Source organism: Aspergillus pseudoviridinutans, assembly GCF_018340605.1.
Source record: "Aspergillus pseudoviridinutans IFM 55266 DNA, scaffold_1, whole genome shotgun sequence".
In the NCBI taxonomy this organism is placed as follows: domain Eukaryota; kingdom Fungi; phylum Ascomycota; class Eurotiomycetes; order Eurotiales; family Aspergillaceae; genus Aspergillus; species Aspergillus pseudoviridinutans.
Genome location: NW_025091281.1, coordinates 1,007,895 through 1,033,483, shown reverse-complemented (window position 1 = coordinate 1,033,483; position 25,589 = coordinate 1,007,895). Strand labels below are relative to the sequence as shown.

Sequence of the window (25,589 nt, the reverse complement as noted above, 5' to 3'; positions counted from 1 at the left end):
AGCTTGATGGAGAAGTGAACATGTAAGTGAATAATGCGGTTCGAAGCAGAAATTCTTTTGTCGCGGGGATCCGAGGAGATCTGCTCGCGGGTGGAGCCCGTAGTCTGGACCGCCTAGACGTCATACTAGTGTTTTTCATGCTGCGGCCGCTCCCTTCTCACACGAAAGCTCTATGCAATCGTGTTGACAGATAACAAACATGACTCTAGACGATTTTGAGAAGTCGCTGGCGGAGGATCAAGAGCGACGACGCGAACGAAGCGACAGAGAGAAGCATCGACACAGAGATCGAGACCGAGATCGCAGCAAAGAACGATCAAGGCACCATCGTCATCATCACCATCATCGGCGCCATTCGTCGAGGTCGAGAGAACGAGAGTCGGATCGCCCTCGAGAGTCGCGTGATAGTGAGGAAAATGGACATCGACACAAGCGATCACGCCATTCCACCGATCACGGCGATGACCGGGATCATTCCCACAAGCGCCGGCACAGGAGGGAGAGTAAAGGCAATGAATCAGAAACTACAGCTCCGGTGAAGGAGATAGTTCAGCAGGAGCCTAGTCTGTTGCGGCGGGATGCCTGGATGGAAGCGCCATCCGCCCTCGATGTCGATTATGTTCACCGACGAGACACTACACGGTTGGAGGAAGAACCGAAAGCCAAGATGCTCCAAGCGGACTTTGAGCTGAAGATACACGACCGAGAACTGAACCAGCATCTCCGTGATCTGAAAGACGAGAAAGAGCTGGCTGAGGTAGAGGAAAAGCCAGCACAGCACGAGGTGGATTACACTATCGGGGATGCTGGCTCCCAGTGGAGAATGACAAAGCTCCGAGGCGTATATCGGGAGGCAGAGGAGAGTGGGAAACCTGTGGAGGAAGTTGCAATTGAGCGCTTCGGGGATCTGCGCTCGTTTGATGATGCGCGTGAAGAAGAGGCGGAGTTGGACCGCCGCGCACGGTATGGCGAGGGTTACGTGGGCAAAGAAAAGCCAACAGGGGACCTCTTCCAGGAGAGAAAGCTTGAACAAGGGGTTCATAGGAAACCTCTGGAACACGTTAGAGATCCTGAACAGGAGCTTGCAGCTCGTGGTCAAGGTCAGAAGATCGACACGGTGCCTCCTTCCGGCGCCACACAGCACCTTGATCTGACAGCTCTCAACCGACTCAAAGCGCAGATGATGAAGGCAAAGCTTAAGGGATCGGCTGAAGCAGCAGAGCTTGAGGAGCGTTACAATGCGGCCGCAGCGGCAATGGCCAATCGCAAGGAGTCCGATGTTGTAGTGCTCGGAGTCATGGAGAACCGAATGCTTGCAGGACAAAGAAACGAAGCCAAGCCCGTCGAGACTAGGAGGGGCCGGGAGCGAGGACAGCTGGAGGAAAATGAGGATATGACTATTGAAGACATGGTCCGAGAAGAGCGGCGGACGCGGGATCAATTTGGTGGAGATGGGAGACGACTGGCGGAAAGGATCGCCAGAGACTCGAAATTCGAGGTCAGTTCATCTCCMCACTCACGCAGCTATGAACTTGTTACTGATTTTATTTGTCTGAGTTAGAATGATTTGGAATACATGGACGATAATGCCGCCAAACTCGCCAAAAGGGTGCATCGGTCTGAGATCAACCTCAAGAACGCTACTATCAGCGAATTTCAAAAGATGAATCGGATCTTGGACAACTGCCCGCTCTGTCATCATGAAGATACCAACACGCCCCCAATCGCTCCTGTGGTGTCTTTGGCGACCCGAACCTATCTGACTCTCCCCACCGAACCCGAGCTTAGCGAKGGATGCGCTACCATAGTTCCTATCCAGCATCGCACCAACCTGATGGAGTGTGATGACGATGAGTGGGAAGAGATCCGGAATTTCATGAAGAGTCTAACCCGGATGTACCACGATCAAGGCCGCGATGTCATTTTCTACGAGAACGCAGCTCAGCCAAATCGGAAGAGACATGCAGCCATGGAAGCCGTTCCACTGCCGTACAGTCTTGGGGAAACATCGCCCGCCTTCTTCAGGGAAGCGATTCTCGCAGCAGACTCTGAATGGACGCAGCACCGAAAACTGATCGACACCCTTGCCAAGGCGAAGCAGGGACTGGGTCGGAATGCGTTCCGTCGCACTCTGGTCAAAGAGATGCCCTACTTCCATGTTTGGTTCGAGTTGGACGGAGGACTGGGCCACGTGGTGGAGGACGAGCACCGCTGGCCACGCGGCGATCTGTTTGCCCGCGAGGTTATTGGAGGCATGCTCGATCTAGGCCCAGAGGTGATTAAACGACAGGGCCGCTGGAACCGAGGAGGCGATCGCAGAGTGGACGGGTTTAAGAAGAGATGGCGGAAGTTCGATTGGACCCGAGTGCTTGTGGAGGGATAGGTCGAGAGAGCGTTCAGTTAGATGTTATTCAAGCCAAAGCAGCTGATATTATGAATATACATGATATGACTGTCAACCAATTTCAAAGGAGATCAAACGATGAGGGAGATAGTGCTGGTCTTTATCCCCGTACCAGATTTGTGATAATGGAAGAGGTAGTGCATGCTCCCGCTTTTCAGGAACATTAACGTCCCTGGAAAATTATTGACTGCTAAATAGCAGCTGGTCTCCCCATTCTGAGGCCATTCCATGTCCAGACTGATGTCCTTCTGCCTCGCAATTAGACCCGATGCTCGGACGGATCTCCCCGCATAACCCCCACGCCGCGTTCACATATCGCAGGCAAGTCTGTGGTAGCTTTTCTCACTGCCGGGAAAGCCCAGTGCTTACCAGAACGGATCCCACCGACATCGGTAATATCGCCTCATGTAGACTTTTTTTTTGCAGTTTGTCAATCCCTGAAGATCTTGACTGGTCAGTTGGGACCGGACTCCGTAGATAGATAGTGCGGGGGAGAAATACTGGGAAGGCGCTCCGATAACAACAGGTGGGGCATTGCAATCTTTCACGGCCAAGTGTAGGCAATATACTCTTTGCTTCCTTGGACTTTTTCTTCACCTCTTCTCATCTCTGACGATCGTGTGGATATTCTTCTCGTAGGCTTTGCTCTGTGTGCTATCAATTGTGCTCAATAGACATTGACGCAGCTGGCGCCTGATATACTCTCGGACCTAGCTTGTCCGCCAACAGTCTCGCTCGGCATAATTCCAGGTGCGACGCTTCTCGCTAATAAGTGAGTCAAACCCGTGCTTATCTATCTTCAATTATCCTTGGAATAGATCCCTAGATTGACTTGAAGCCACACAGAGACCTCACAATGGGTTCCGCCGGTACCAAACCCAAGGTCCTTCTTCTTGGATCCATCGTTCAGTACGCACTAGCCTCTCTCCCTGTCTCCATGAATCACTCTTCTGACCCAGTCTCTTCTTCCATCTAGCGCACACAAGACATGGCAATCGCTATCCGAGATCGCAGAACTGGTCACTCCCACCGCCACAAACCGCGCAGAGTTCCTGCAGGAATGCCGCTCCGGCAAGCTGGACGGCGCCGTCGCCGCATACAGAACCTTCGAGTCCGTCACCATCACGGGCTTCATCGATGAGGAAATCGTCAACGCACTCCCCAGCTCAGTGACATTCCTAGCGCACTGCGGTAAGCTCTCCTCGCACTCTTCTACAAACGTATCGCGGTGATCTGACCCCCCTCCAGGCGCGGGATACGACCAAGTCGACGTCCACGCCTGCAGCGCTCGCAATCCCCCCCTGCGCGTCTCCAACGTCCCCACAGCCGTGGACGACGCCACAGCCGACGTGAACATGTTCCTGATCATCGGTGCCCTGCGAAACTTCAACGCGGGCATGCAGGCCCTCCGCGAAGGGAAATGGCGCGGCCAACCCCTCCCCGCGCTCGGCCACGACCCTGAGGGCAAGGTCCTCGGAATCCTGGGCATGGGGGGAATCGGGCGCAACCTCAAGAAGAAAGCCGAGGCGTTCGGCATGCGGGTCATCTACCACAATCGCCGGCGGTTGAGCGAGGAGCTGGCCGCTGGAGCGGAGTATGTGACGTTTGATGAGCTGTTGGCGAAGAGCGACGTGGTCAGTTTGAATTTGCCCCTGAATGTAAGTTTTCTATCCTGCTTTTGAAGTATTTGCGATTATGTAGTTGTATCCTAACCATTGGAGAAGAAAAACACACGCCACATCATCAGCAAAGCCGAGTTCGAGAAGATGAAGGACGGTGTCGTCATTGTCAACACGGCGCGAGGCGCAGTCATGGACGAAGAGGCCCTCGTCCAGGCCCTCGATAGCGGCAAGGTCTACTCGGCCGGCTTGGATGTCTTCGAGGAGGAGCCCAAGGTGCACCCGGGCCTTATCCGGAACCCCAATGTTCTTCTTGTTCCGCACATGGGGACATGGACCGTCGAGGTGAGACACAGTCTACAGCGCTGGAGTCAACATGGCAGACATATACTAATCCGATTGGCTTTTGATAGACTCAAACGGCTATGGAAGAGTGGGCTATCGAAAACGTGCGACTCGCAATTGAAACAGGGAAGCTGAAGAGTCCTGTTCCGGAGCAAGCCGACCTTTGAATGAGAATATCACCAGAATCTTGCACTAAGCCCACCATAATTTGGGGAGATGCACTTATTTCTTATTATTGATATGTACATGATTTTGATGATAGAGTAGATGAATGGATACACTTGTCACTGTGCGTTAAAATGCACACATCAAATCGATCGCTGTAATTCTTCGATCAACGGACGTGTATCCCTCGAGGTTCTTCTCGTCCATATGCAGGACACCCCGAAGCGAAGCATGCCAGAAAGCATGCCAGAGCCAAACCCTCAACCAAGTCTTATTCGAAATGATAAGCAGCCAGAACGCCGTGATGCTGCCATTCCCTAGCTTCAGAGTGAATTGAGAACCGAGAAAAACTCCTATGCCATGAAAGCTTTCGCTGAGCCGATTGGACAAGGTGCGTGAAAAATCGAAGAGGAATGTAAGCCCGTACATGTAGGGAAAGAAAAGGAAAAGAAAGAGAAAGCGAAGTCAATGGCCAGATATTACCAACCGTAAGGAGATGTCGCCAATGCCGCAACGCCAGCTAGGTGAATGCAGAGTCGACTACTCCCGGGAAACATACCAGGACCGCACGACCATGCCGCAGATGCGTTTGACAACCTGTGTGGTGCCCTTGCCGCTGGCTTCTTGCTCGAGGAATTTCTGCGCTACATATAGCTTGGCTCCCGCATCCTTTTCGTTCGTGGTGACATGCTGAGGGAGGCTGTGGGGAAAGTCTGCCCAGCGCTGTCCAACGTGGCGGGCAATGGCAATGGAATAAATCACATCGCGATTCTCATAGGTGTCCAACAGCGTTCTGCAACGAGCCAGAGTATCATCGATTTCTTTGGCAGAGCTGGCTTCGTTATCGTGGAGTGTCAAGAAGTGGCCAAGCGAACTCCAAAAATCCAATGCTCTTCGCATCAGTTGATCAGGAAGAGTGGGTGGATCAGCTGCTGGCTCTGGAACGGGCCATTGGGCCAGCGGGTTTCTCTCCAAATGCTCGCCTGTTATCAGAGCCTCAATCACATCCAGTCTAGACGCGGTAGCCAACAGCTCGAAATCCTTTCCATGGTTGCCGTTCGACACATTCATCACATGACGGCACAATGTCATGGTACTCCAAACGACGGACGCTTCAAAGCTCTCCAGCTGCGCGACGACGTTGGGATCGTTAAGGTTCCGATCGTTGAATGCATCAATAAGAGCAGAGTACTCGGCCATCAGCTGCGCATTCGCCAATAGGTGACCGAGCGCTTTCTCCGAAAACCAGCGAGTCTCAAAGAATCTATCAATGGCAGGGGCATATGTAGCGAGGAACACGGCCTTGATTTCTTCGAGACGGTTCGGGGGAAGAGATGTGATAGGATGAGGGGGCGGAGGAGGAATGCCTCTCAGCGCCAGTAGATCGCTAATCTGAACTCGTTTCACTACTTTTGTATGAGTATGTACCACAATGGTATATCAAGGGATGAATACCGCGCGAGAAGGACGTACATTTGTAGCTGGCAGTTTCCGACGGAGTGACCGCGACATTTGTCGTCGCATTGAGGGTCGGCTGCAGTCCTCCCTGAGTGACATTCTGGGTGCTGGCCATATTGGCAGAGTTATTGCCCCCCAACGAAGGGTCAGCGGGAGAAGCGCCGTAGTCGTATTGTTGGTCGGTGGATGTAGACGGCGATTCTGAATGAAGAGAGGGAGCGAAGGGCTGGGATGCCGCAGGTACGTAACCCGGAGGCGCCGAGGGGTAGGAAGGCGTTGGATCCTGTGGATTGACGACGAGTGAAGGAGCAGGATTGGGAGCAGGTTGAATTGCAGAGGGAGTCGACGCCTGCGGTCTAAAGACAGGGTCGTAACCTAAACATTCACGCTTGCTCTTGACGCAATTTCTGCAAACAGGATGTCCCTCGTCACACTAGATAGCAACACCAATGCTCCGTCAGCCACTTCAAAACAATATCAAATAACTAAATAAGTGAATCGGAAACACGAAAAAAAATTGTTGCTGTTAGGGCGGAAAACAGTGGGCGACAGAAGAGCGGGGTTCTTTGCAGGTGGGCAGCACAAGCGAAGCGATAACTTTGCTTGCMCGCCCGCGATCCCCGCACACGATGATCGCTCGCTTCGGAATGCATCCAAAACAACACGGTCTGAAGATCCATGCCATGAAATTTTCTCATGTTCACAATTACATACCTTGATTCTGCGCTTTCGGCACGTTAGACATCCGGTCTTCGTTCTCCGCTTAACTTCCTTCTTGTGCCTTCCACCAGACAGCATCTTGTTCGGGTCGCCAGGGAGCTGGTAGCGCATCTGCGCGTTCGAATTCATACCCATTTGCGATACATTGGTGGGATATCCTGTCATATATTGGCCTACAGAAGCCATTGGGGGCATGTTCGAGGGCATGGGTGACCCAATGGGAGCCTGAGGAATATGGGATGGCTGTGGCGGAGCGTTCATCTGCGATGATGCGAGTTGATGATTCTGGTACACATCATGATTCTGTTGCTGGTATTGCTGATGTGTTGGCTGAGAATGCTGCGGCTGCGGCTGCGCATACTGTTGCGACGACTGATGCTGCTGTTGCTGATAGTGCAAATCTTGCGGTTGCTGCGGTGGCGACGCCTGATGCTGCTGTTGAGCGGTTTGCGATTGATAAGTCCCATTCGAATATTGATAGGGTGGCGTTTGACCGGAAGGGTGGCCTGACTGGTGGGATGTGGGATGCTCAGTCGCCCCGGATACTGTGCCAGTCGACTCTGAAGCAGCAGGTTCCGGGTTGGATGCTCGAGTACCTGAAAGCAAGAAGTTTGCCTCGGCAGCAGGCAAAGTTGTGTCTAGAGGTGGAAGAGATGTATCGATTGGAGGCAAAGATGGCACGCTCGAGTCGAGTGGTGGCAGTGTAGAATCCAGGCTAGGTAAAGACGTATCTATTGGGGGCAGAGTCGTGTCGACGGCCGGCATGGACTTGTCAATTGGAGGAAGTGACGTGTCGAAGGCTGGTAGTGCTGGTTCTAGAGCAGAGTTGCTAGTCTCCGTAGGCTGTTCGACAGCCGCTTGAGGAGCTTGTTCGGGCGTTGGCTGAGGTGCGGTCTCAGGGGCACTTTCTGCAGTAGGCATGGGAGTCTGATCCGGAATCATCTCAGCAGCGGGCTGATGGGTCAATCCAGCTGCTTGTTTGGGCGATTCCCCAGGCGCGTTCGCCGATTCTGCTGATTCCGCCATGGCTGTTGACGAGGATAGGGTTCTGCGCGCAATGGAGCCCTCTGAAGGGAAAAGCGTGCGAATTCGATGCAACGGATGATATACGACGTCGCAACTTGGCAGACACGCCTATCCGTGGTTCTGTGACTTCGTACAGTGGCCTGAAGGTTTGGTGCCGGCTTGCATCTATTCCTGCGGTCTTTCGGCCAATGCGATGTTAGTATCAAGAACTCCGCAAATAGGCTAGAATACAAAGAATCGCGCGTTTAGAAATCACAGTAGTGCTCCTTTGACGGGGATGATTGGAACGGAAAATGAGGGTATTGGCCGATCAAACTTGCTGGCGCATTCTCTGATTGCCATGAGCTGTCATCTCAAGAGGCCCGCTTGCGCAACGCAAAAGCGCATTTGCGGCTAATGACAGAAATATTTTCCACAATAGATCTGGACACTTGTGCAGTACTCGAGACTCGCCGAGCATGGGACCTCGAGGGTGACAAGGCATGGGTTTGGAATGTTGCCGGGCGAGGCAGTCATGATCTTCTCCGCTCGGGGCAAGCGTAAAACAAAGACGACGCCGCAAAACAAGTTCCAGAATACCGTAGCAACATCGCAACGAGTTTCAACAAACAAATATTGCTCTTTGACAGAACGAGTACAAATCTCAAATAGCTCATGAAGCTAAAGAAATAAAAGACATATCGCAAGCGAGCAGGATTGCGCCCGGCAAAGAAACAGAGAGGTCCCGTTTGGGTTACTTACCAAGTACTACTACTGGTCCAGATAAGCGAAAAGAAGCGAGAGTAGCCAGCCGAGTCAATAATATTCCACCAGATCTCTCGATTTGATCATGAAAACCTCCGCATCAAGTGTGGGGAGAATGGTTTGCAATGAGGTCGTTGCGCGTCAAGAAGATCTTCTGGTGTGAGCTCCGGAACAACACTAGAAGAAGCCCCGGCCTTTGACTACAGGAGGGAAGGAAAAAAAAATTGGAGGGAAAAAGGGACAGTAGTGGCGAGAATCACTCAACACCGCAGATACGGCAGACGTATCTAATCTTCACTGATAAAATAGCTTCACAACGGCTATTAACTTCCTCTGTGAATACCAGTTTTTTTAGCCAAAAATATCTCCTTCAACTCTCACCTTGCTGGTTTTATGTTGCTTCTAATTTCTTCAATTCTAGCACTGTGCCTTTATTCCTCTCATTCTAAGTAGGCATACTTACCCACGTATTGTGACTTGATCATTTACATTAATACACTAGTAGCTGGTACTGGCTGTCTAGTAGGAAACTGTGGGACTATCGCCTGACAACCAAAGCTTGATCTGGCTCAATATTGCTCTTCTTGTCATAAGTCTGTTTTTCAATGAAATTTGTTTCGTATGCATGCTATCATAGATTGCACGCCAAAGGGAGATGTGAGAGGTCACTAACGAGTTGCATAGGGTGTCGATCTCTTCTGGTGAGCTGCATCTGATGTTTGGATGCGTAAGAACTGATCATTCTCCATCCACCGCATGAGGCCCCAACGTCTCTCTGCGGACGTATGGCCAAATATTATCTGAGAACATGCGTGGGTGCGAATCGGTACAGGCTAACACAAGGCCAGCAAGGCCTTTCCTGAAGCAAATCAAACCATGAGCTGAATTTCTTCAGGGACGGACAATTTGAGGCCATATGCATCATTCCTGGTTCGCCGACACTGTGGTTTAGTGAGATGAGTGCCACGATCGCTTCATTGGAACACCGGTATATTGGACCATGTGCGACCATAACGCATCGTTCGTAGATTTATTCGCAAGGGAGATAATAAATATTCCGTAGCCGCACAAGCTGGCTATTTTCTCAGAACCTTCGGCTTGCGCTTCTTGAAAACAACTCCTGTAGGCGCCGCCTCGTCTTCCTGCTTCACCGCTGGAGTATCTGATATAGAAAGCTGCGCCGCTTCTTTTTCCTCAGACTTGACCGATGGTAGTTCTGACTCCCGTGCCGCAGCATCGTTGTTTGGGGTAGCACCCTCTTTGCTAGCCTTCTCTTTGGACTGTTCATCCGGCGTGGACAATTTGACCTTCTTTACATCCTTGGTAGAATCAAGAAGGGCATCCAGATCTGCATCGCTCTGCGCACCAGGGTACTGCCGAGTCCTCGAGCCCCAACCCTGACTCACGAATCGCTCAGCCTCCTGTCGTGCCTCCTGCTCTTCCTCATCACCTTCCATCTTTCGTTTGCGAACCCCAATAGAGCTACCGGGTTTTCCTTCCTCGGCATCGTCAACTGGTCGGATCACCCGTTCGGATACCGTCTGCCATTCGCCAGCGAGCGCGAGTTCACCACGGTATTCATTTGGGACAGCGATTCCCATCTCTGCCAGCTGTGCAATCTGCTTCTTTCTCTCTTCCAGGGATACAGGTCGTTCCGCCGGGGGAGGCGCAGCCGGGGTGCGTTTCCAGGGTGCTCCGCCGCTGTCCTTTGCGCCTGGTTTTCCTGCGACAGTTTGCCTTAATCGCTCGACTTCGTCCTTCGCCTTCTGTGTCTCTCGTTGCTTCCGCTCATTTTCCCGGTGGATATCTCGTAGAAAGCGCTTAAGGTTTCCCTGGTGTTTGGCACTCGCTTCATGCTGGGTTTTCTCGAAGGGTGTATCACGAATGAATATCTTGCATTGTTTGCACCAGAATCGGGGCTAGATTTACGCTGTCAGTCGATGCTGAACTTCCTTCACGTAAAGATGAATCCGAGGAAGATTCTGGGACTGAATAGCGTGCACTTACAGCTGATTTCCAGTATTCTGCCATGACGATATCTGTGTTGAATATGTTATATGAGAGGGAAATGATATCACCGTTATCGCAAAATAGTCGCGGTGATAATCTGCCACTCCAAATCGACCTAGTCCTAAAACAGCAGTCAGTGTTGCTCTCCAGCTTGAATGTATGCCACACATATCATGTTGTAGGAATAATCAAGTGATTCTAAATCCATTCGAGGAACAAAAGGTACAAAAGCTTGCAGACGAGATTTAAAATTTTTCTATCTTTGTTGGCCTTGTTGTATCCTAACTGCACGAGTCGCAGTCAACTATATATGTATATTTCCCCACTAGAATATTGTAACTTAAAAATACCCCTTCACAACTCCTATTTCGAAATTGTTGTCAATTCTATGTCGCAATTTCTACTCTGATCCTTGCCTCAACAGTATCGGGTTGGAACCAAAAGCCTATGTCCCGTGTTGAATCCAGAAGCTCGATCTCTCTTCTGACGAACTCTGCATCCTCAGTAGTTGGTACGGACGCGCTGCTCTCTCCTAAATCGGTAGCTGTGGCTTCATCCTCATCACTATCCCAATCGTCTTCATCATCCTTTTTCTCCTTATTAACAGGGTCCAACTCGTCGGTCTCCCAGACTAGTCGGCACTGGTAAGGCGGCAGATTGAATAGGCGGGAGGCGATAGCCTTGACTTGATATGTATCAAAGGATCTCGGGATCTCTTGAACTTGAATTTGGTCTTGATTTGCATCGGATCCAATCGATGATTGCAAACGAAAAGCCAACTTCACTAATCGGGCGGCAACAGAGCGCGGATTCACAGCAGCGCCTGCCAACTCGGCTCTCTTGATTGTGGGCGGGCCATATTTCTCACAAAGCTCCTGATAGCGGGGATGTGTAGCAAGGATCTCGCGCTCTGCGCTTTCAGGGTACGCGGATAGCTCCTTACCAATGAGAGAAAGGTAATAGAGTTCCCCATTACTTCGGTCTTGGGCAGTTATCTTGCTGTAGTTGAGGGTTTGAATGGAAGCGAGTCGAGAGAGTGTTAGCATGTAGGCCTCGTCCACCGTCATTGGCTTCTCGGGCAGCTTTGTGACGTTCGACGGGGCAACAGGCTTATCGTAAAGAGGATTTCCTGATATCCGCAAAGACTGCAGCCCAGGAAACACAGATTGAAGATCATTCACAAACAACCATGAATCGATGCTGTTTCTGGATAGGTCCACCGATTTGAGATTTTCGGAAAATTGAATAGAGCTTCCTTCCATGCCGGGCGCATAGACTTTCTCAATGCAATTCTCTCTCAGCGAGAGATGCTCGAGCTTGCTCAAAGAGGTCAGACATGCTAATGAGGATAGCGAAGAGATGTCATTATTTTCCAGTGTCAAAGTTGTGATAGTACCCGCGATAGGCGTTGAGATGTGGGTAATCTGATTTGCGGAGGCTGACAGAGCAGAAAGTGATGGGAATTGATATGTCAAAGCCGAAATCTGGAGAAGATCAAGGGTCAGTCAGTTCGCTGGTTACCAAGCAGTAGCTTTGCACGGCATACCTCGTCCCATTCAAGTAGAGTCTCATCCAGATGGAGCGCCGTGATGTCCTCGAATATCAGACCTTCCTGGCGAGGACCCAGACGATTTCCGCTGCCAACCGTCAGCATGCTTCTCATAAACGTACTGAATGACCTACATTAGCTTTAATGTCTTCAAGCGCTTCAGCTGTCGACATATGTTTGCAATGTCAATCCAGCTTTCTAGTAAGTTGTAACTTAGATCAAGCTCAACGATCTTAGGACAAGTCTGTTCTATCTCCTTGCAAGCCTCTGCAAGCTCATGTGGGCTCGCTGCATGAGCCAGAACTCCTGCGATACATAGGCGATCCAGGAGTACGATTTTCAATTCCTGGAGCTCTGCAAGCTTCTTCCGGATCTTGTCGAAGCCGACCTCTTCCACTACTTTATTACTAAATTTGATAGTGTCCCGTGCAGCAGAGACTTCGCCTGACTGTTGTCTTGCAAGTTCCTCTTGAAACTCAGAAGCATACTTGTGGCGCACTGCCTCAAGGAAGCCTCGAGGTTTGTCGGGTCGTCGCGAAGGACGGACAAACGACCCAGCTGTGGGGTGTTTTCTTCTACCTTCCATGCAAGTCAGTCAACACGCTCCATACAGTCTTGAAAATACATTCATACATGTAAAATATCTCACTCCGTTGTGTTCTCCAGAATGCTTTCCCCGCGTGGGGTCATCCCATTCCACTCCAAGCCAGTCGCCGGTGGTGCCTTCAACTTTACCCACGTAACGAACTGTGCATAGATCACCATTGTAGGATCGCCGTTGATTCACATAGCATCCGACGTCCATCATTGAAGCTAATAGTCATGCACGCCCGGCGTCGCACTCAAGAAGCTCTGGGTGGTTGTTTGATAGCGCACCAAGCCCAATGAGAAGCCCGCGCTGGTGCTTACATAACCCAAATATATCGCGATCTCCGAATTTCCAGTCGAAGCTTATCGTTGCGCATCATCTGTTTTTGTCCTCTCCCTCACTTCTTACGAGTTTCGGTGGACGTGATTCAAGATGGATTACCAGGTAAGCATGAGTAGCATGTATATCCACTTTCTTTGGCTTGATCTAATCTCTCTCTTAGAACCGCGCTGGATCCAAGTTCGGTGGCGGTGGTGTTGCATCGCACTCCGCAACGAATGCAGACCGTCGTGAGCGTCTTCGCAAGCTCGCCCTCGAGACAATCGACCTCGACAAGGACCCCTACTTCTTCAAGAACCATGTCGGAAGCTTCGAATGCCGTCTCTGCTTGACGGTCCACCAGAACGATGGCTCATATCTGGCCCATACCCAGGGCCGCAAGCACCAGACAAACCTGGCCAGACGTGCCGCGCGGGAGCAGCGCGAGGGCAAAAACCAAGACCCAGCGATGTTGCCCGGTGCGATGGGTGTGCAGGTCAAGAAACAGACTATTAAGATCGGACGGCCCGGTTACAAGATTACCAAGATCAGAGATCCCTTGACGAGGCAGCTCGGTTTGCTGTTCCAGTTACAGTATCAGGAGATTACACCTGGGGTCAAGCCCCGAGTACGGTTTATGTCCGCTTTCGAGCAGAAGGTTGAGGAGCCGCCTGACAAGAACTTCCAGTATCTGGTTGTCGCTGCCGAGCCATATCAGACGTGTGGTTTCAAATTGCAGGCCAGGGAGATCGACCGCAGAGAAGGTCGCTATTGGACCTGGTTTGATGAGGACAGCAAGGAGTTTTGGATCCAGATCATGTTCAAAACTGAGCGAGAAGAGAGATTTAGTGGTGTGCCGGGTCTGGCACCAATGGGACCCAGGACTTAATGAAGGGGGCGTTGAAGGAGTACAGGTGCTTTCCTGAGCAAATCTAACGGCATGTACTATTCAACTGGGGCTTTCTCTCGGCGTTAATGTTGGATTTTCCTCGCATTGTGAATCGATCTTAGTTCTCAGAATGGGCGACTTTTCCCCGCGAATAAACTTTTGGAAACCATTCTCTTTCACTGGTTTACTTTCTACCAGGCACAGAGGAGTAGCTTGTCTACTTTCTGCCCTACAAGGCTGTGCTGTTTCTCAGGTGCATTTCTCCCCGAGGTTTACTTTCATTTGTGAATACATTGAGGCGCGGTGAGCGCCATATGTATGACCTAGCTAATAGACAAAACAGCCAGTCAAACCATAGTCTGTCCGCTTCAGTGTATCAAAGAATTTTGACGACMAACAAACAATGCACTCGTATGTAGTTCTTTGCTGCTAGATAAAGTCTATACCTAGCAGTTGTCGTCTTGCGACAGAAAATGCATATGAAACCAAATATGCTCAGGCCATTATCACAAGGGAAAATCAAATGCGCTATATGCTCATGATGAAGACCAATGGAACGACTAAACCGTCTAAAATTGAACATCCACCGCTGCCAGGGTTTTCCGCGCAAGCCAGCCCGCTTTGAGAATCCCCGGCTCGGTTCATGCACAATCCACCCACTTGAAGGCCAGCTTTAGGTTCAGTTCGCCTGGAAAGCATTGAACGCTTTGTATGTGTATCCAATGAATGGGAGGCTCATCTCAGCCTCCTGCTCCTCTGGCATGGCACGGGCCTGAGCACGGTGGATAGCGCTGGTATCTTCCTGCGGAATCTCGTCGATGGGGAAGTACGAAACGTCGATGTTCGAGCTGAGCTTCGGCTCGAAGGGAGCGCGAATATTACGAAGTTGTTCCCACACCACTCCACGGAAGAATGGGTGGTTCTTGATTTGTGTGGCACCACCGAACTGGCCGCCTTCGTTGCCGATACGGTGCTCCGCGTCGCATAGGAAGCTGCAGTATGATTAGCTTTCAAGTCAAAACAATGAAAACGGTAACTGGAACATACTTCCGTATCAACGATTCCGAATCGCGGGACAGCGTAAGTTCCTCGGGGAAATACAAGCATTCTCTCCAGTTGACGATCTTACGGTAGGTATCCGTGGTATCCTCGGCACAGAACGGGGGCCAACCCACAAGACATTCGAACATGATAGCACCCACTGACCACCAATCACAAAGATAGGTATATCCCTGACCATTGAAGATTTCGGGCGCAATGTAATCGGGTGTGCCGACTGTCGAATAAGCCATGGCCCGGCGGGACTTTCTCCAGGTGTTAATCTGCCCACGGTTCGAGACTGTGAGGTTTATCGCATCGTTGAAATATCCAGAGTTGCGATTCTTATCCTTCGAAGTTGAGTTCTTCAAAAGATTCTGGTAGTATGAGTTGTCGTGTGTTTTCTTGCCTCCCGTTGAGAGGCCGAAATCAGTAAGCTTGACGTGACCACCTCGGTCGAGCAGAATGTTGTCAGGTTTGATGTCCCTGTCGAGCGCGGCTGAGTTAGTACTTGTATGACAATCATAGTTGGGTAATGCCCTCCGCATAGCTGGAGGGCAAAGAAGATGACTAGAAACGGGGATAACTCACCGATGGAGGAAGCCAAGCTTGTGGACGGCCTCGATGGCCATTACGATTTCTGCCATATAGAACCGCGTGATATCTTCGGAGAAGATTTCATACTTGATGAGCATGGTCATCAGATCACCTCCAGGTAAGAACTCCATGAGCAGATAGAGATAGGCGCTGTCTTGGAAAGAAGCATGCAGCTTCACGAGCCACGGGTTGTCCTTGGAGTCCGCCAAAATGTCACGCTCAGCACGAACATGAGCCAGCTGATCCTTCTTGAACATTTCCGTCTTGATCAAAGATTTGAGGGCATAGATTTTGCCGTCGGTCTTCCGTTGCACGAGTTTGACTTCACCAAAGGCACCCTTTCCGATAATCTTGATGGTCTGGAAGTTGGCAGGTGTCTCTTTGGTCCGGAGGAATCGTAGGAAGGTTGACTCCTTTCTCGCAGCAATCTCGGCCTCCTGGCGCTTCTTTTCCTTGGGGGTACTAGGGTCACGGATCATCTTATCGAGCTCGGCAGAACTGTTTGAATGGAAATGAAGGCATTAGCGATTTCTCCCTGGCCACGTGAAAATGTCTTCACCACTTACCGCATGTTGCGATCGCGTGCCCGCTCAATGTTCTCATGGAAGAACACATTCACCAACTCTTTCGCCGCCTTGCCACGCTTATGAACGTTCTCAGAGTAGCGTTCGGGATACCGTTGAAGTTCTTCGTTCTCAGCCGGGGTTCGGGGGCTCCGAGGCATAGGAGGGGCCAGGTGGGCCGGCTGCTGTTGTCCGGGGGCAGAAGAACCAGCAGTGCGAGGTCTCTGAGCAGGGGAGGCAGAACGACCAAAGAAACCCGTGCGCGTCGAGTTCAGATCCTGGTTAGAGAACTGCTGGATAAGTCCATTTGTCCCATCGTTGGCATTGTAGGCCATCCGTGACTGGTAGGTGGGCTGAGGGGACGCCAGATTGTGCTGTTGCTGTTGCTGCTGTTGTTGCTGCTGCTGCCCGTAAGGCGCCTGAGAATACTGGGGAGGATAAGGGTTGGCCATAAAGTATCCTCCTTGATTGTAAGCCCCATTCTGAGCATCGACATAATCCTGAGGACCCTGATTCTGGTATATCGGCTGAGGGAAAGCAGAAGGGGTTGTTGGGTATGCGCGGTTGTTGGCCGCTGCATTGTATCCATTGCGATCGTTGAACCCGAAATTCAGGTGGAGACGATTATTGTTAGGATCCATTTTGTGACACCCTTTCCTCGATTCAACTACCTCGACGTGACAGACGTTGGGGGAGTGGGATCGGAGGGTTGTCGATGTGAAGACGAAAAAGTTGACGACCCAAGGGGGAGGGGAAGGGCACGGGTCAATATTCAAAGGAGCGGTGGCTCAGGAGTAGTACGAAGAGCCCTTTGGGGAAGAGAGGGGGGACTGCCGGACGGGGGAGAAGCCGCACGTTGCTCCGTCCTCCACGTTCAGGAGAATAAGGACAAGAAACGAGGGTATGTATCTGGCAAATTCAAAGAAGACTTTGAGAAAATATGCCTCTATTTAACAAGAAGAAGACAGAATCTGAAGAAACAACGAGTGTCAGAGCCAAACGATCAAGAGGCTACTGTGTCTATCTAGTGTACCTGCTACACTCCAACTCTGCGCGATGTTTGGTTCGTTTTGCGACTTTGCGGAGTCTGGGCTGTCGGGATACGGCAGACTACAGAGACCAACTGTGCAGGACAGGGGGCTAGTGTTGGCCTGGGGCAGTCAGGCACCAATCTGGGCAGAGGGTTCCTGAGGCTCTTTTCCAATTGTCCATGTCTGCATTCTCGGATTTTGAATAATTCATCACACTTCTTTGCGCATTACATTATTTACTCATGTTGTAGTATCTCGCCTTCGCGGATCAATAAGGTGCCTTAAAATACTAGGTCTCCAACCAACAACAATGAAAAGGGCTTCGCTTTCGCCATCAAACCGTTGGGATAAGTAATTAGCAGCACGAACTAGAGGATGATTCGACAAGGACAATATCACTGAAGCCGTAAACACTTTATTAACATAGCATGGCTAGTGTATTATCTGCAGTCAATGTAGTCTGAGTTTTGGAGGATTCTTGACTATTTGTCTGGACAGACACTAGTCTAGCTCTCGAACATCGCTCCAATGCTCTTTATATACCGCCCGGATAAACCTGGTCCCGTGCAGCTTTGGAGGATGCCGAAGTTTTTTGAACTCATCTCGAGTCATGACCGGAAGCTATGCGGTTTTCTTCAAAGAGGATCTGCTCACCTTTTAAATAATTTTCCTCCCTTGGGCTTGGCTCATTAACTAAAAATTGAAATTACTCGCCTACACACTTGCGCCCCATTACCTCCAACATCTTGAGCCATGGCGGAGTCCTCCAATTCCGCCGCTGCCTCGGGCCAGGCTCAAAATGCTGCTTCGAAATCTACGCCGAAGCCAGCCAATCCAGCATTCAGAATGCTAGGTAATTGCTGGTCGACTCTATCCCTGGCTAGCTGACGTTAATCGCTCTACAGGATTGCCCAACTTCCKTTTCAAGCTTCCATCCCGGAATTGGATGATCTTTTTCACCATCACCGGCTCACTTACGGCTGCCATCGTCTACGATCGCCGGGAAAGGCGTCGCGTACAAGAGAAGTGGTGTGACTTGGTTGCACACCTCTCCAAGGAGACCCTCCCCATTGAACAGACACGGCGGAAATTAACGGTATTCTTGGCCGCGCCGCCGGGTGACGGACTTCGCATTGCCCGCGAACATTTTAAGGAATACGTGAAGCCTATATTAGTCGCGGCCGCTCTAGACTACACCGTCATCGAAGGCAGAAGGGAGGGCGACGTGCGTGCAACACTTGCGGAACGAATCCGCAAGCACAGAAGGAAGGCTGGTGAGCCAAGCTCGGTTGTGGAGGAAATCGGCAACGAAGACATCATCGCGGACGCAAGACAGAAGATCGGAGTTGTTGAAGAACCAGGTCCAAAAGGTGACCTGGTAATTGGACGGCATACTTGGAAAGAATACATCCGGGGGCTCCACGAAGGTTGGCTTGGGCCGCTTGATCCTCCGAGTCCCCCAGCGGCACCTGCGGAAGAGCCGTCGATACTTGTCGAAGGCTCAGAGACACTTGACGATGGCACGTCTGCTGCAGAGAACACTGAGAAGAAGGAGGAAGCGGAGAAAAAGGATGACAAACCGGCCAAACCTAGTGGACCGACACCAGCATATATCTCTCCGGCCGAATATTCATCGCGGAGTCTCCCACCCACCCTCCCGCCGTCCTTGGAGAACTCCGTCCCCATCCCTTTCCCGCATTTGCTGGGTTTCTTGAATACGCCTATCAGACTCTACCGTTACCTGAACCGACGCCATCTAGCCGATGAAATTGGACGGGAAGTTGCGGGGGTTGTCCTCGCCTCGTCAAGCAGGCCATATCTTGACAATTCCTTCAGCTCCGACTCCGAACTGAGCAGTGCAAGCGTCGACGCTGATGCCTCACCTCTGTCTTCACCCGATGACTCGATGCCTTCCTCTTCCGCGAAGTACGAACAGCAAACCGTCCTCGAAAAGGAAGAGTCCGAATGGCACAAATCAGTGCACAAGCGGGACGAGGCAAACGCTGACAAGGAACGCGAGTGGCTAGATGATATCGTCCTGGACCCACGCATTGCGTCTCGGATGCAGCGCTCCCTTCTCTCCGCCGATGAAGAGGCCCGCTCACAACGCATCACCGAGGGCAAGGAATACATTCTCGGACAGGAGAGGCCCGCCCCAGTCCCCTTCTGGCAGCGGATGTGGATCAAGTATGGCTACGGGGAGGATGAAGAAACCATCAAGAGGAAGCCCATCATTGGTAATCTTGATGGAGCGGATGGCGAATGAAGATGAGGCTTGTCATTGGAGGATGAACCTCTCAACTTCTTGATGTACCATACTCTCCCACTTAGACTGTATATTAGTGCGGCCCTGAGGGTCATATATTGTAGGTTATCCTGACTAAGGGACATGACCATGTCGCTGATTCTAAATCGGAGGACGACATCATTGCATATAACCAGCCCGCTCCAGGTAGCCCTATTTCAACAGCTAAGGTAGCGTCCTGTTCACTCGGCGGACAGCGCTCGGACAACCTCTGATACTAGTGAGTTAGAAGGTCAACGATCAATGTTGCATGACGTACAAGATTATTGATCTTTTCCGGACAAGGACGAAGGAAAACCTCATCAGAGAAACTAACGAAGCAAATACCAAGCCAGTCGTATCTCATTTTTATATTCAAGCCCCAGGAAAAGATAAGAGGAGTGTAGTATCCTACTCATACATCAATCACATTGTATCTCTTCCCCTACTCTGGACTAGATTCCTTGTTCCCTTGAGCCCCCAACTACAGGCGCATCAATTTCCACACGAAGAGACCGGGTCAGATACCAAGGCAACGGATTGACGAACCCTTAGCCCCAGAGATCCACCGCCGTGATTCATGGATGATCCCGAGTTGATGGGATGATGCTCTTATCATTCGTGCAATGGCTCAGCTGAGCTGGAAAACTGTCGATTCAGGCCATTTGCTGGTGGCCTTCTCGGTGTATGCGGTCTTCGCGGCCTGATCACTTCCCCACTCGTACAGAATCTCGAGACCCGCCAGAGCAGTCTCGATAGAGGCATTGTTCATGTCAAGCGTGGCGACCAGATCCTTTTCGCACTGTGCCTTAGAGTCAGGCTGCAGAATGTGGCGGCATTTAAGGCCGGCTTGTGTGTGCAAAGGACTTTCCTTGTGGGTGGACAAGAAAGAATCGTTCCACTCTCCGAGATTCTGCGATTTGGGCAGCAGCTTTTCGAATTCAGCATTGACAACCTCAGCGACCTCAGGGGCAAGGGGCTCAGAAAGATTGTCAAGGGCTTTGCGGAAGCGCAAAAGTTGAACATGGAAAGTTGGGTTGCTTGCGTCGATTTGGTGGGCGGCGGCAAGACATTTGAGTGCAAGTGCGTATTTGTCTATCGAACGTGTGAGCCAATTTCCAAAGGTATTCCAAGGATTGTACTTACTCTGTCTGAGGTACACCTCAAATCCAAGACACTGCGCCTCGATATTCTTTGGGCTATGCTCTAACAGGGGCGTCAAGAACTTGATCGCATCCTTGAGCGGGTCTTGCGTTTGGACAAGCTTGGTGCCCAGAGGATCAGGGTCCTCTTTCTTTGTCTCCCCATCGGAGGCTTTCGCAGTAGCGGCGGCAGCTTTCCTTGCCTCTCGCTTTTCGGCCTCGATCTTCTCCAGACGCTGCTGTTCCTTCTTGGCTTTCTTGAGGGCCTTCTTCCTCTCGGCGTCGTCTTGGTCGCCTGAGCCATTCAGTCCGCTAGGTAGCGGCCCGTGAGCCAGATCCGGTTCGCCATGGAGTAAAAGATATGCTTTTATGGCAGAGATAGACATTCTGGTGTAGAAGGGATGTTCGCGCAAACGATCCTCCCACCGTACCATATCAACGTACGCCCTGATCATGCCCTTGCGAAGAGAAAAGCTATGGAAGTCAAACTGATCTTCCTGCCAAACATCAAAGATGTTGTTCACCCCATGGAAGCGCTTCAAAGCGAGACCAAGTTTCTTCTGTCGTAGATAGGACTCGCCATCCTCGGTAAGATACCAAACACACTGCATCTCGTGAAGATCGCCCAATGCCCCTCCGACGGTCTCATTCCTGGTGAATTTGCTCATATTGTCAAGTGCCTTTTCGTTGTCGTTATTCCGCAGTTGATACTTGGCCGCTTTCGAGTTGATATAGCGGTCCTTCTCATCCAGGAGTCGGGCCTTCTCCATCTCCTCGGCAGCCTTTTGAGGGTTGCCATAGTGCTTCCATATCCTGGCCTTGGTCATCTGGTACTCAACAGCCTTGGGGGCTAGTTCGATGGCCTTGTCGACGCTCTCCATGGCCTTCGACAAATTGCGGCTCAGGTGGTAGTTGTAGTGCTGAGCGAGGAAGTAGTAAGTGGAAGCGAGGAACTCAGTGTTATCCTTAGCGGCCTCTCCTTCCGCGGAGCCGTTTGATTGTGTCATCCCATTACCAGACACATAGCTTTCCACAAGCTCCTGCACCGTGTCGCGTTTGCTAGTGTTGGTGTACAGGGATTTGATGTTCGCAAAGAGTGATGGCACGCCCTTCTTGAGCATGCGCTGCAGGTACGCATCTGCCGCTTGCTTGAACTCTTCGCCTTCCAAGAAGTCCAGCGGAATTCTGCGAGGAGCGTCTCCTCGAGGGTTCTTGTCCGCCCAAGCGTCATATACAGCCTTTAGCGCCGCATGATCATTTTCCGAGATCCCCTTCGCCCTTATTAGACCGTCATAGTAGATAGAGTTCTCCGGGTTCCGCTCAAGAAGGGCAGTGTAGGCTGCCTCGGCTTCAGCCTTTCGGTCCAACCGCAAAAGGTAGTCTGCCTTCATTTCCATGACCGCGAGCACATCTGTGATTCTGTATCCGATAGTCTCAAGGTGTTCCAAAGCCTGTTCGACCTTGCCTGCTTCTGCCATGATCATATTCTTGTACAAAACAGCCTCTGAGTGCTCCATATCGGATACCGGCGGCGGTTGCTTGAGCGTCTCCTCATATGTGGTCAAAACCTTCTCCGCCTCCTCGAGGTCACCTGCAAGATGGTGTGCAATCGCCAAAGCCGTCCAGTTCTGGCGGAAGCCCGGACGGGCTTGCAGCATCGCACTCCTGCTTTGGACGTAACCCTGGTAATCCCGCATTTGCATCTGGAGCAAAGCGAGGTCGCGCTGGATGGGCTGGGAATCCGGCTCAATCCTCAACGCGAATCTGTATGCCTTGATTGCCTCCTCATAGTTCTTCTCTGCTCGGTACAGCAGCCCATAGACGTGCCAGCAAATGTGCGACTTCATGTCATTCCGGAGGGCTTCCTTGGCCAACGCAAATGCCTCCTCTTGTTGTCCGAGATTGCTCATGATCAAAGCCTTCATCGCCTGCGTATCGCCATGGTTAGGGGTTTTTCGAAGGATCTGGTCGGCAAGCTTAATGCCTATACAAGACGCAACGGAGTCAGTCTTCTCGAGTCCACCTTTCCGGAAACTTTGAGCGCCTCAATTCGGTCCCCAACCCACCCTTTTTATATTGCTTGTTCTCATAGTGGCGAACCACCTGTCGGAAGGAGGACGCATCCTTGGAGCTCAAAGGCTGCGGCATGGTGGCTGTTGTGCAAGGTTGGCGGAGTTGAAGGTGTCAAGTTACTTGTGCGCAGATAAAGCTGGTGGATGTTGTGCGGGGAGTGGGCTCTTCGCTCCGGAAACAATGACGAGCACTTATATTATTCTTCTTACCCTCTGAACAATATCAACGTCAACTCTTCGGCAATTATTTACTTAATTGAGGACAATGGATAATTTTTCTCTCCCCTGCTTAATTTTTCGTAACACAATGGATGGCTTGCCTGTACAATCCTCCCTCTCCAGCTGCGTTCGCTCTCAACCAACGAGGGCCGACCAGCGTCAAGTCAGCATAAGTATCCGACACGACGCTTGCGTGCATATGCGGCCCAGAGAATCCTCTACAAATTAAAGTCCGTTGTCGTGCTACCGTACCTGGCTTTATGGGTATTCGACAAGTTGAGGTTATCATAATGGTGCTGAGAAAGCTTGTGTCTGGATACCAAACGCCTGAGATATGCAAGTATAATATACAGAAATATACATCAAGAGATATAACATATCGAATCATATCAGCATCTGCTGTACCAGCAGAATAATAAATGGGGGAGTATCCTTCATCTTTTCGGCGTAAGGATAACAGTCTCTGTTGGCGCCGCTCACAATCCTCACCGTTGCTTCCTCTGGCGCCAATTGTTCAAAGCCTCCTCCCAGCTCGAAGCCGAGTCAGTGCACCTCTCAGTAACCACGCCCCAGGTTCGCGCTCGTATGATCTCTTCCACTGTTCGCTGGTTCCGAACCAAGTTCGCAAGCGACTCTGTTCTCAGCTCTTTCGGGAAATACCGAGCAGAGTAAGGGTCCAATCTTTCATCGACAATCTTCTCCCGTTCCTTAGCCGACTCCGCCTGTCGAAGAATAAGATCCGGATCGTCGGGATCGGGGCTGGTCGCCACCCCCGCGCAAAAGTTCAGTACATCAGATCGCGTTTGCCATGACTGGAAGAGGACATTGTCTTTGAAGTTCTGGCATGCTTCGGGATCTATCGGCCTTCCGGCTCTGGAGTCCGTTTGACGGACTGCAGTTGACGAGGGATCAAACCCTTCCCGGGCCGGGGTGATCAGGGCATTGAGATTCTGCGAAATGGAGTCATCAATGGTCGTCCTAGAAAGCCGCAGAAAATCTGCTCGATCCAGAGAAGGCGAAGTCAGTGATGTTACTCTGGTGTAGCTGTGAGCGATCTTGAGCTGAGCATCAAGTACCTAAAAGCACCCTCTCATTGAAGCAGAACTGAGGACTCAATTGTGGGGTTGATGTCGATGATGCCCCAGACATTTCACCAGCCCTAGACGGTGCAGGTCCACCGTCTTTCCCAGAAGTAGAAAGAGCCCAAAACCACTCCAGTTTGTAGATCTAGATTGTACAGCAGCACAAGAGCGGGATATGGGGACAACGATCAGCTTCTTGATTCAAGGAGCCCTCAAGCACACAAACACGTGAGGATCTTCCAAGTCTGATAATGTGGCAGACTGAACACTCTTCAATCCGAAAGACGTAAGGATGAGTCTGGATATTGAAGGTGGCTGCGGCAATCCAGCGAGTGATGCTCTTATCGATAGTGGCTAATCCCAATTGAGTAGGGAGCTATGGATCACGGGACTTCGTGACCATCGACGCGTCTCTCATAACACCTTCGTGTTCACAAAAGCTGACGTTTCTCATTGTAATTATCATTAGACCTCAAGTATCATCATCTTACATCTAAATTAATAATTCTGCATATACATCAACAGGTGTGGTCCTTAAGAGGTTCTTCAGCTGCAATGCCTGAATTAGCTGAAGTCTGGCGCATCGTTCACTTTATCGATCAACATCTTGTTGGGAAGACTCTCACAAAGGTTTCTGCTCAGAACGATGACATTGTCTACGGGAAAGTTGGGACCAGCGCCTCTGAATTTCAAAAGGCTATGGAAGGGAAAAAAGTCGTCGGCGCAGGTCAACAAGGAAAGTATTTCTGGCTCATCATGAACGAACCTCCTCATGCAGTGATGCATTTCGGAATGGCAGGCTGGCTCAAGATCCGAGACGCCGATTCATACTACTACCGCATCGAGAAACCCGAAGATAAAGAATGGCCACCGAAATATTGGAAGTTCCTGCTGGAAACAGACGGGGACCCAAAAACCGAGGCAGCTTTCGTTGACTTCCGCAGATTAGGCCGAATCCGACTTGTGGATTGTCCTGCTGACGAGATCCGCAAACATAGCCCGCTCAAAGAGAATGGTCCGGACCCGGTGGCCGATAAAGACACCGTCACAGAAAAGTGGCTGGCGGACAAGCTCAGGAGCAGAAAGGTTCCCATCAAGGCCCTTCTCCTGGATCAGGCTAACATCAGTGGGATTGGTAACTGGATGGGGTAGGGCTACACAGCTATGTATGCTGCCGCTTTAATGAGCCTCAAAAGCTGACAGCTGCTTCAGTGATGAGATCTTGTATCATGCCAAGATACACCCAGAACAATACAGCAATACTCTCAATGATGAGCAGATCAAACAACTTCACTCTTCCATCCATTATGTTTGTACCACGTCGGTAGATGTGCTTGCCGATTCCGAGAAATTTCCTGAGCACTGGCTGTTCAAGCATCGATGGGGCAAGGGAAAGAAGAACAAGCCATCGGTCTTGCCAAATGGTGAAAAGATTGCTTTTCTGACTGTCGGGGGTAGAACGAGCGCAGTTGTGCCAAGTGTTCAGAAGAAAACGGGCCCCGTTGCTAAAGATATTGGCGACGAGGATGCCAATAGCCCTAAGAGCGAGACTAAACGAAAGCGAGTAACGGCTGTTAAAAAGGAGAAGGATGTGAATGACGATGAGGAGGAGCCCAAATCGAAGAAACACGGGTCGCGGTCCAGAAAATCTGAGGATGCGGAAATCAAGGAGGAATCGAAGCCGGAGGGGAGACGACGATCCACTCGTCTCAGAAAATGAGGGCC

At 51.0% G+C, this 25,589-nt stretch overlaps 11 protein-coding genes across 11 annotated transcripts; 5 read left to right on the top strand and 6 right to left on the bottom strand.

Annotated features, from left to right (window-relative positions):
- Nucleotides 1-199: 199 nt before the first annotated feature.
- Nucleotides 200-2,383, top strand: Asppvi_000387 (putative cell cycle control protein (Cwf19); the record flags this gene model as incomplete). Its single annotated transcript, XM_043296696.1, has 2 exons — nucleotides 200-1,498; nucleotides 1,562-2,383. The coding sequence occupies 2 exons, from the start codon at nucleotides 200-202 to the stop codon at nucleotides 2,381-2,383; spliced, it is 2,121 nt and encodes a 706-aa protein (XP_043152631.1).
- Nucleotides 2,384-3,260: 877 nt separating this feature from the next.
- On the top strand, nucleotides 3,261-4,535 carry Asppvi_000386 (D-mandelate dehydrogenase-like dehydrogenase; the record flags this gene model as incomplete). Its single annotated transcript, XM_043296695.1, has 5 exons — nucleotides 3,261-3,313; nucleotides 3,381-3,595; nucleotides 3,653-4,062; nucleotides 4,129-4,368; nucleotides 4,437-4,535. 5 exons carry the CDS (start codon nucleotides 3,261-3,263, stop codon nucleotides 4,533-4,535), a joined length of 1,017 nt encoding a protein of 338 aa, XP_043152630.1.
- Nucleotides 4,536-5,073: 538 nt separating this feature from the next.
- On the bottom strand, nucleotides 5,074-7,737 carry Asppvi_000385 (putative C6 finger domain protein; the record flags this gene model as incomplete). Its single annotated transcript, XM_043296694.1, has 3 exons — nucleotides 5,074-5,939; nucleotides 6,007-6,424; nucleotides 6,706-7,737. 3 exons carry the CDS (start codon nucleotides 7,735-7,737, stop codon nucleotides 5,074-5,076), a joined length of 2,316 nt encoding a protein of 771 aa, XP_043152629.1.
- A 1,820-nt stretch (nucleotides 7,738-9,557) lies between these two features.
- Nucleotides 9,558-10,512, bottom strand: Asppvi_000384 (putative formin binding protein; the record flags this gene model as incomplete). The annotated part of the gene is made up of 2 exons (XM_043296693.1): nucleotides 9,558-10,400; nucleotides 10,489-10,512. 2 exons carry the CDS (start codon nucleotides 10,510-10,512, stop codon nucleotides 9,558-9,560), a joined length of 867 nt encoding a protein of 288 aa, XP_043152628.1.
- A 365-nt stretch (nucleotides 10,513-10,877) lies between these two features.
- Asppvi_000383 (putative tubulin-specific chaperone) lies at nucleotides 10,878-12,848 on the bottom strand (the record flags this gene model as incomplete). Its single annotated transcript, XM_043296692.1, has 4 exons — nucleotides 10,878-11,975; nucleotides 12,038-12,128; nucleotides 12,175-12,619; nucleotides 12,674-12,848. The coding sequence occupies 4 exons, from the start codon at nucleotides 12,846-12,848 to the stop codon at nucleotides 10,878-10,880; spliced, it is 1,809 nt and encodes a 602-aa protein (XP_043152627.1).
- A 213-nt stretch (nucleotides 12,849-13,061) lies between these two features.
- Asppvi_000382 (spliceosome assembly protein PRP11) lies at nucleotides 13,062-13,836 on the top strand (the record flags this gene model as incomplete). The annotated part of the gene is made up of 2 exons (XM_043296691.1): nucleotides 13,062-13,073; nucleotides 13,132-13,836. 2 exons carry the CDS (start codon nucleotides 13,062-13,064, stop codon nucleotides 13,834-13,836), a joined length of 717 nt encoding a protein of 238 aa, XP_043152626.1.
- Nucleotides 13,837-14,515: 679 nt separating this feature from the next.
- Asppvi_000381 (serine/threonine protein kinase CBK1) lies at nucleotides 14,516-16,675 on the bottom strand (the record flags this gene model as incomplete). The annotated part of the gene is made up of 4 exons (XM_043296690.1): nucleotides 14,516-14,828; nucleotides 14,884-15,360; nucleotides 15,466-15,969; nucleotides 16,038-16,675. The coding sequence occupies 4 exons, from the start codon at nucleotides 16,673-16,675 to the stop codon at nucleotides 14,516-14,518; spliced, it is 1,932 nt and encodes a 643-aa protein (XP_043152625.1).
- A 1,143-nt stretch (nucleotides 16,676-17,818) lies between these two features.
- Asppvi_000380 (Tim22-complex subunit TIM54) lies at nucleotides 17,819-19,331 on the top strand (the record flags this gene model as incomplete). Its single annotated transcript, XM_043296689.1, has 2 exons — nucleotides 17,819-17,918; nucleotides 17,971-19,331. 2 exons carry the CDS (start codon nucleotides 17,819-17,821, stop codon nucleotides 19,329-19,331), a joined length of 1,461 nt encoding a protein of 486 aa, XP_043152624.1.
- A 649-nt stretch (nucleotides 19,332-19,980) lies between these two features.
- Asppvi_000379 (peptide alpha-N-acetyltransferase complex A subunit NAT1) lies at nucleotides 19,981-22,639 on the bottom strand (the record flags this gene model as incomplete). Its single annotated transcript, XM_043296688.1, has 3 exons — nucleotides 19,981-20,444; nucleotides 20,496-22,475; nucleotides 22,558-22,639. 3 exons carry the CDS (start codon nucleotides 22,637-22,639, stop codon nucleotides 19,981-19,983), a joined length of 2,526 nt encoding a protein of 841 aa, XP_043152623.1.
- A 628-nt stretch (nucleotides 22,640-23,267) lies between these two features.
- On the bottom strand, nucleotides 23,268-23,931 carry Asppvi_000378 (MIX23 family protein; the record flags this gene model as incomplete). The annotated part of the gene is made up of 2 exons (XM_043296687.1): nucleotides 23,268-23,779; nucleotides 23,859-23,931. The coding sequence occupies 2 exons, from the start codon at nucleotides 23,929-23,931 to the stop codon at nucleotides 23,268-23,270; spliced, it is 585 nt and encodes a 194-aa protein (XP_043152622.1).
- A 488-nt stretch (nucleotides 23,932-24,419) lies between these two features.
- On the top strand, nucleotides 24,420-25,584 carry Asppvi_000377 (putative formamidopyrimidine-DNA glycosylase; the record flags this gene model as incomplete). Its single annotated transcript, XM_043296686.1, has 2 exons — nucleotides 24,420-25,012; nucleotides 25,077-25,584. 2 exons carry the CDS (start codon nucleotides 24,420-24,422, stop codon nucleotides 25,582-25,584), a joined length of 1,101 nt encoding a protein of 366 aa, XP_043152621.1.
- Nucleotides 25,585-25,589: the final 5 nt, after the last annotated feature.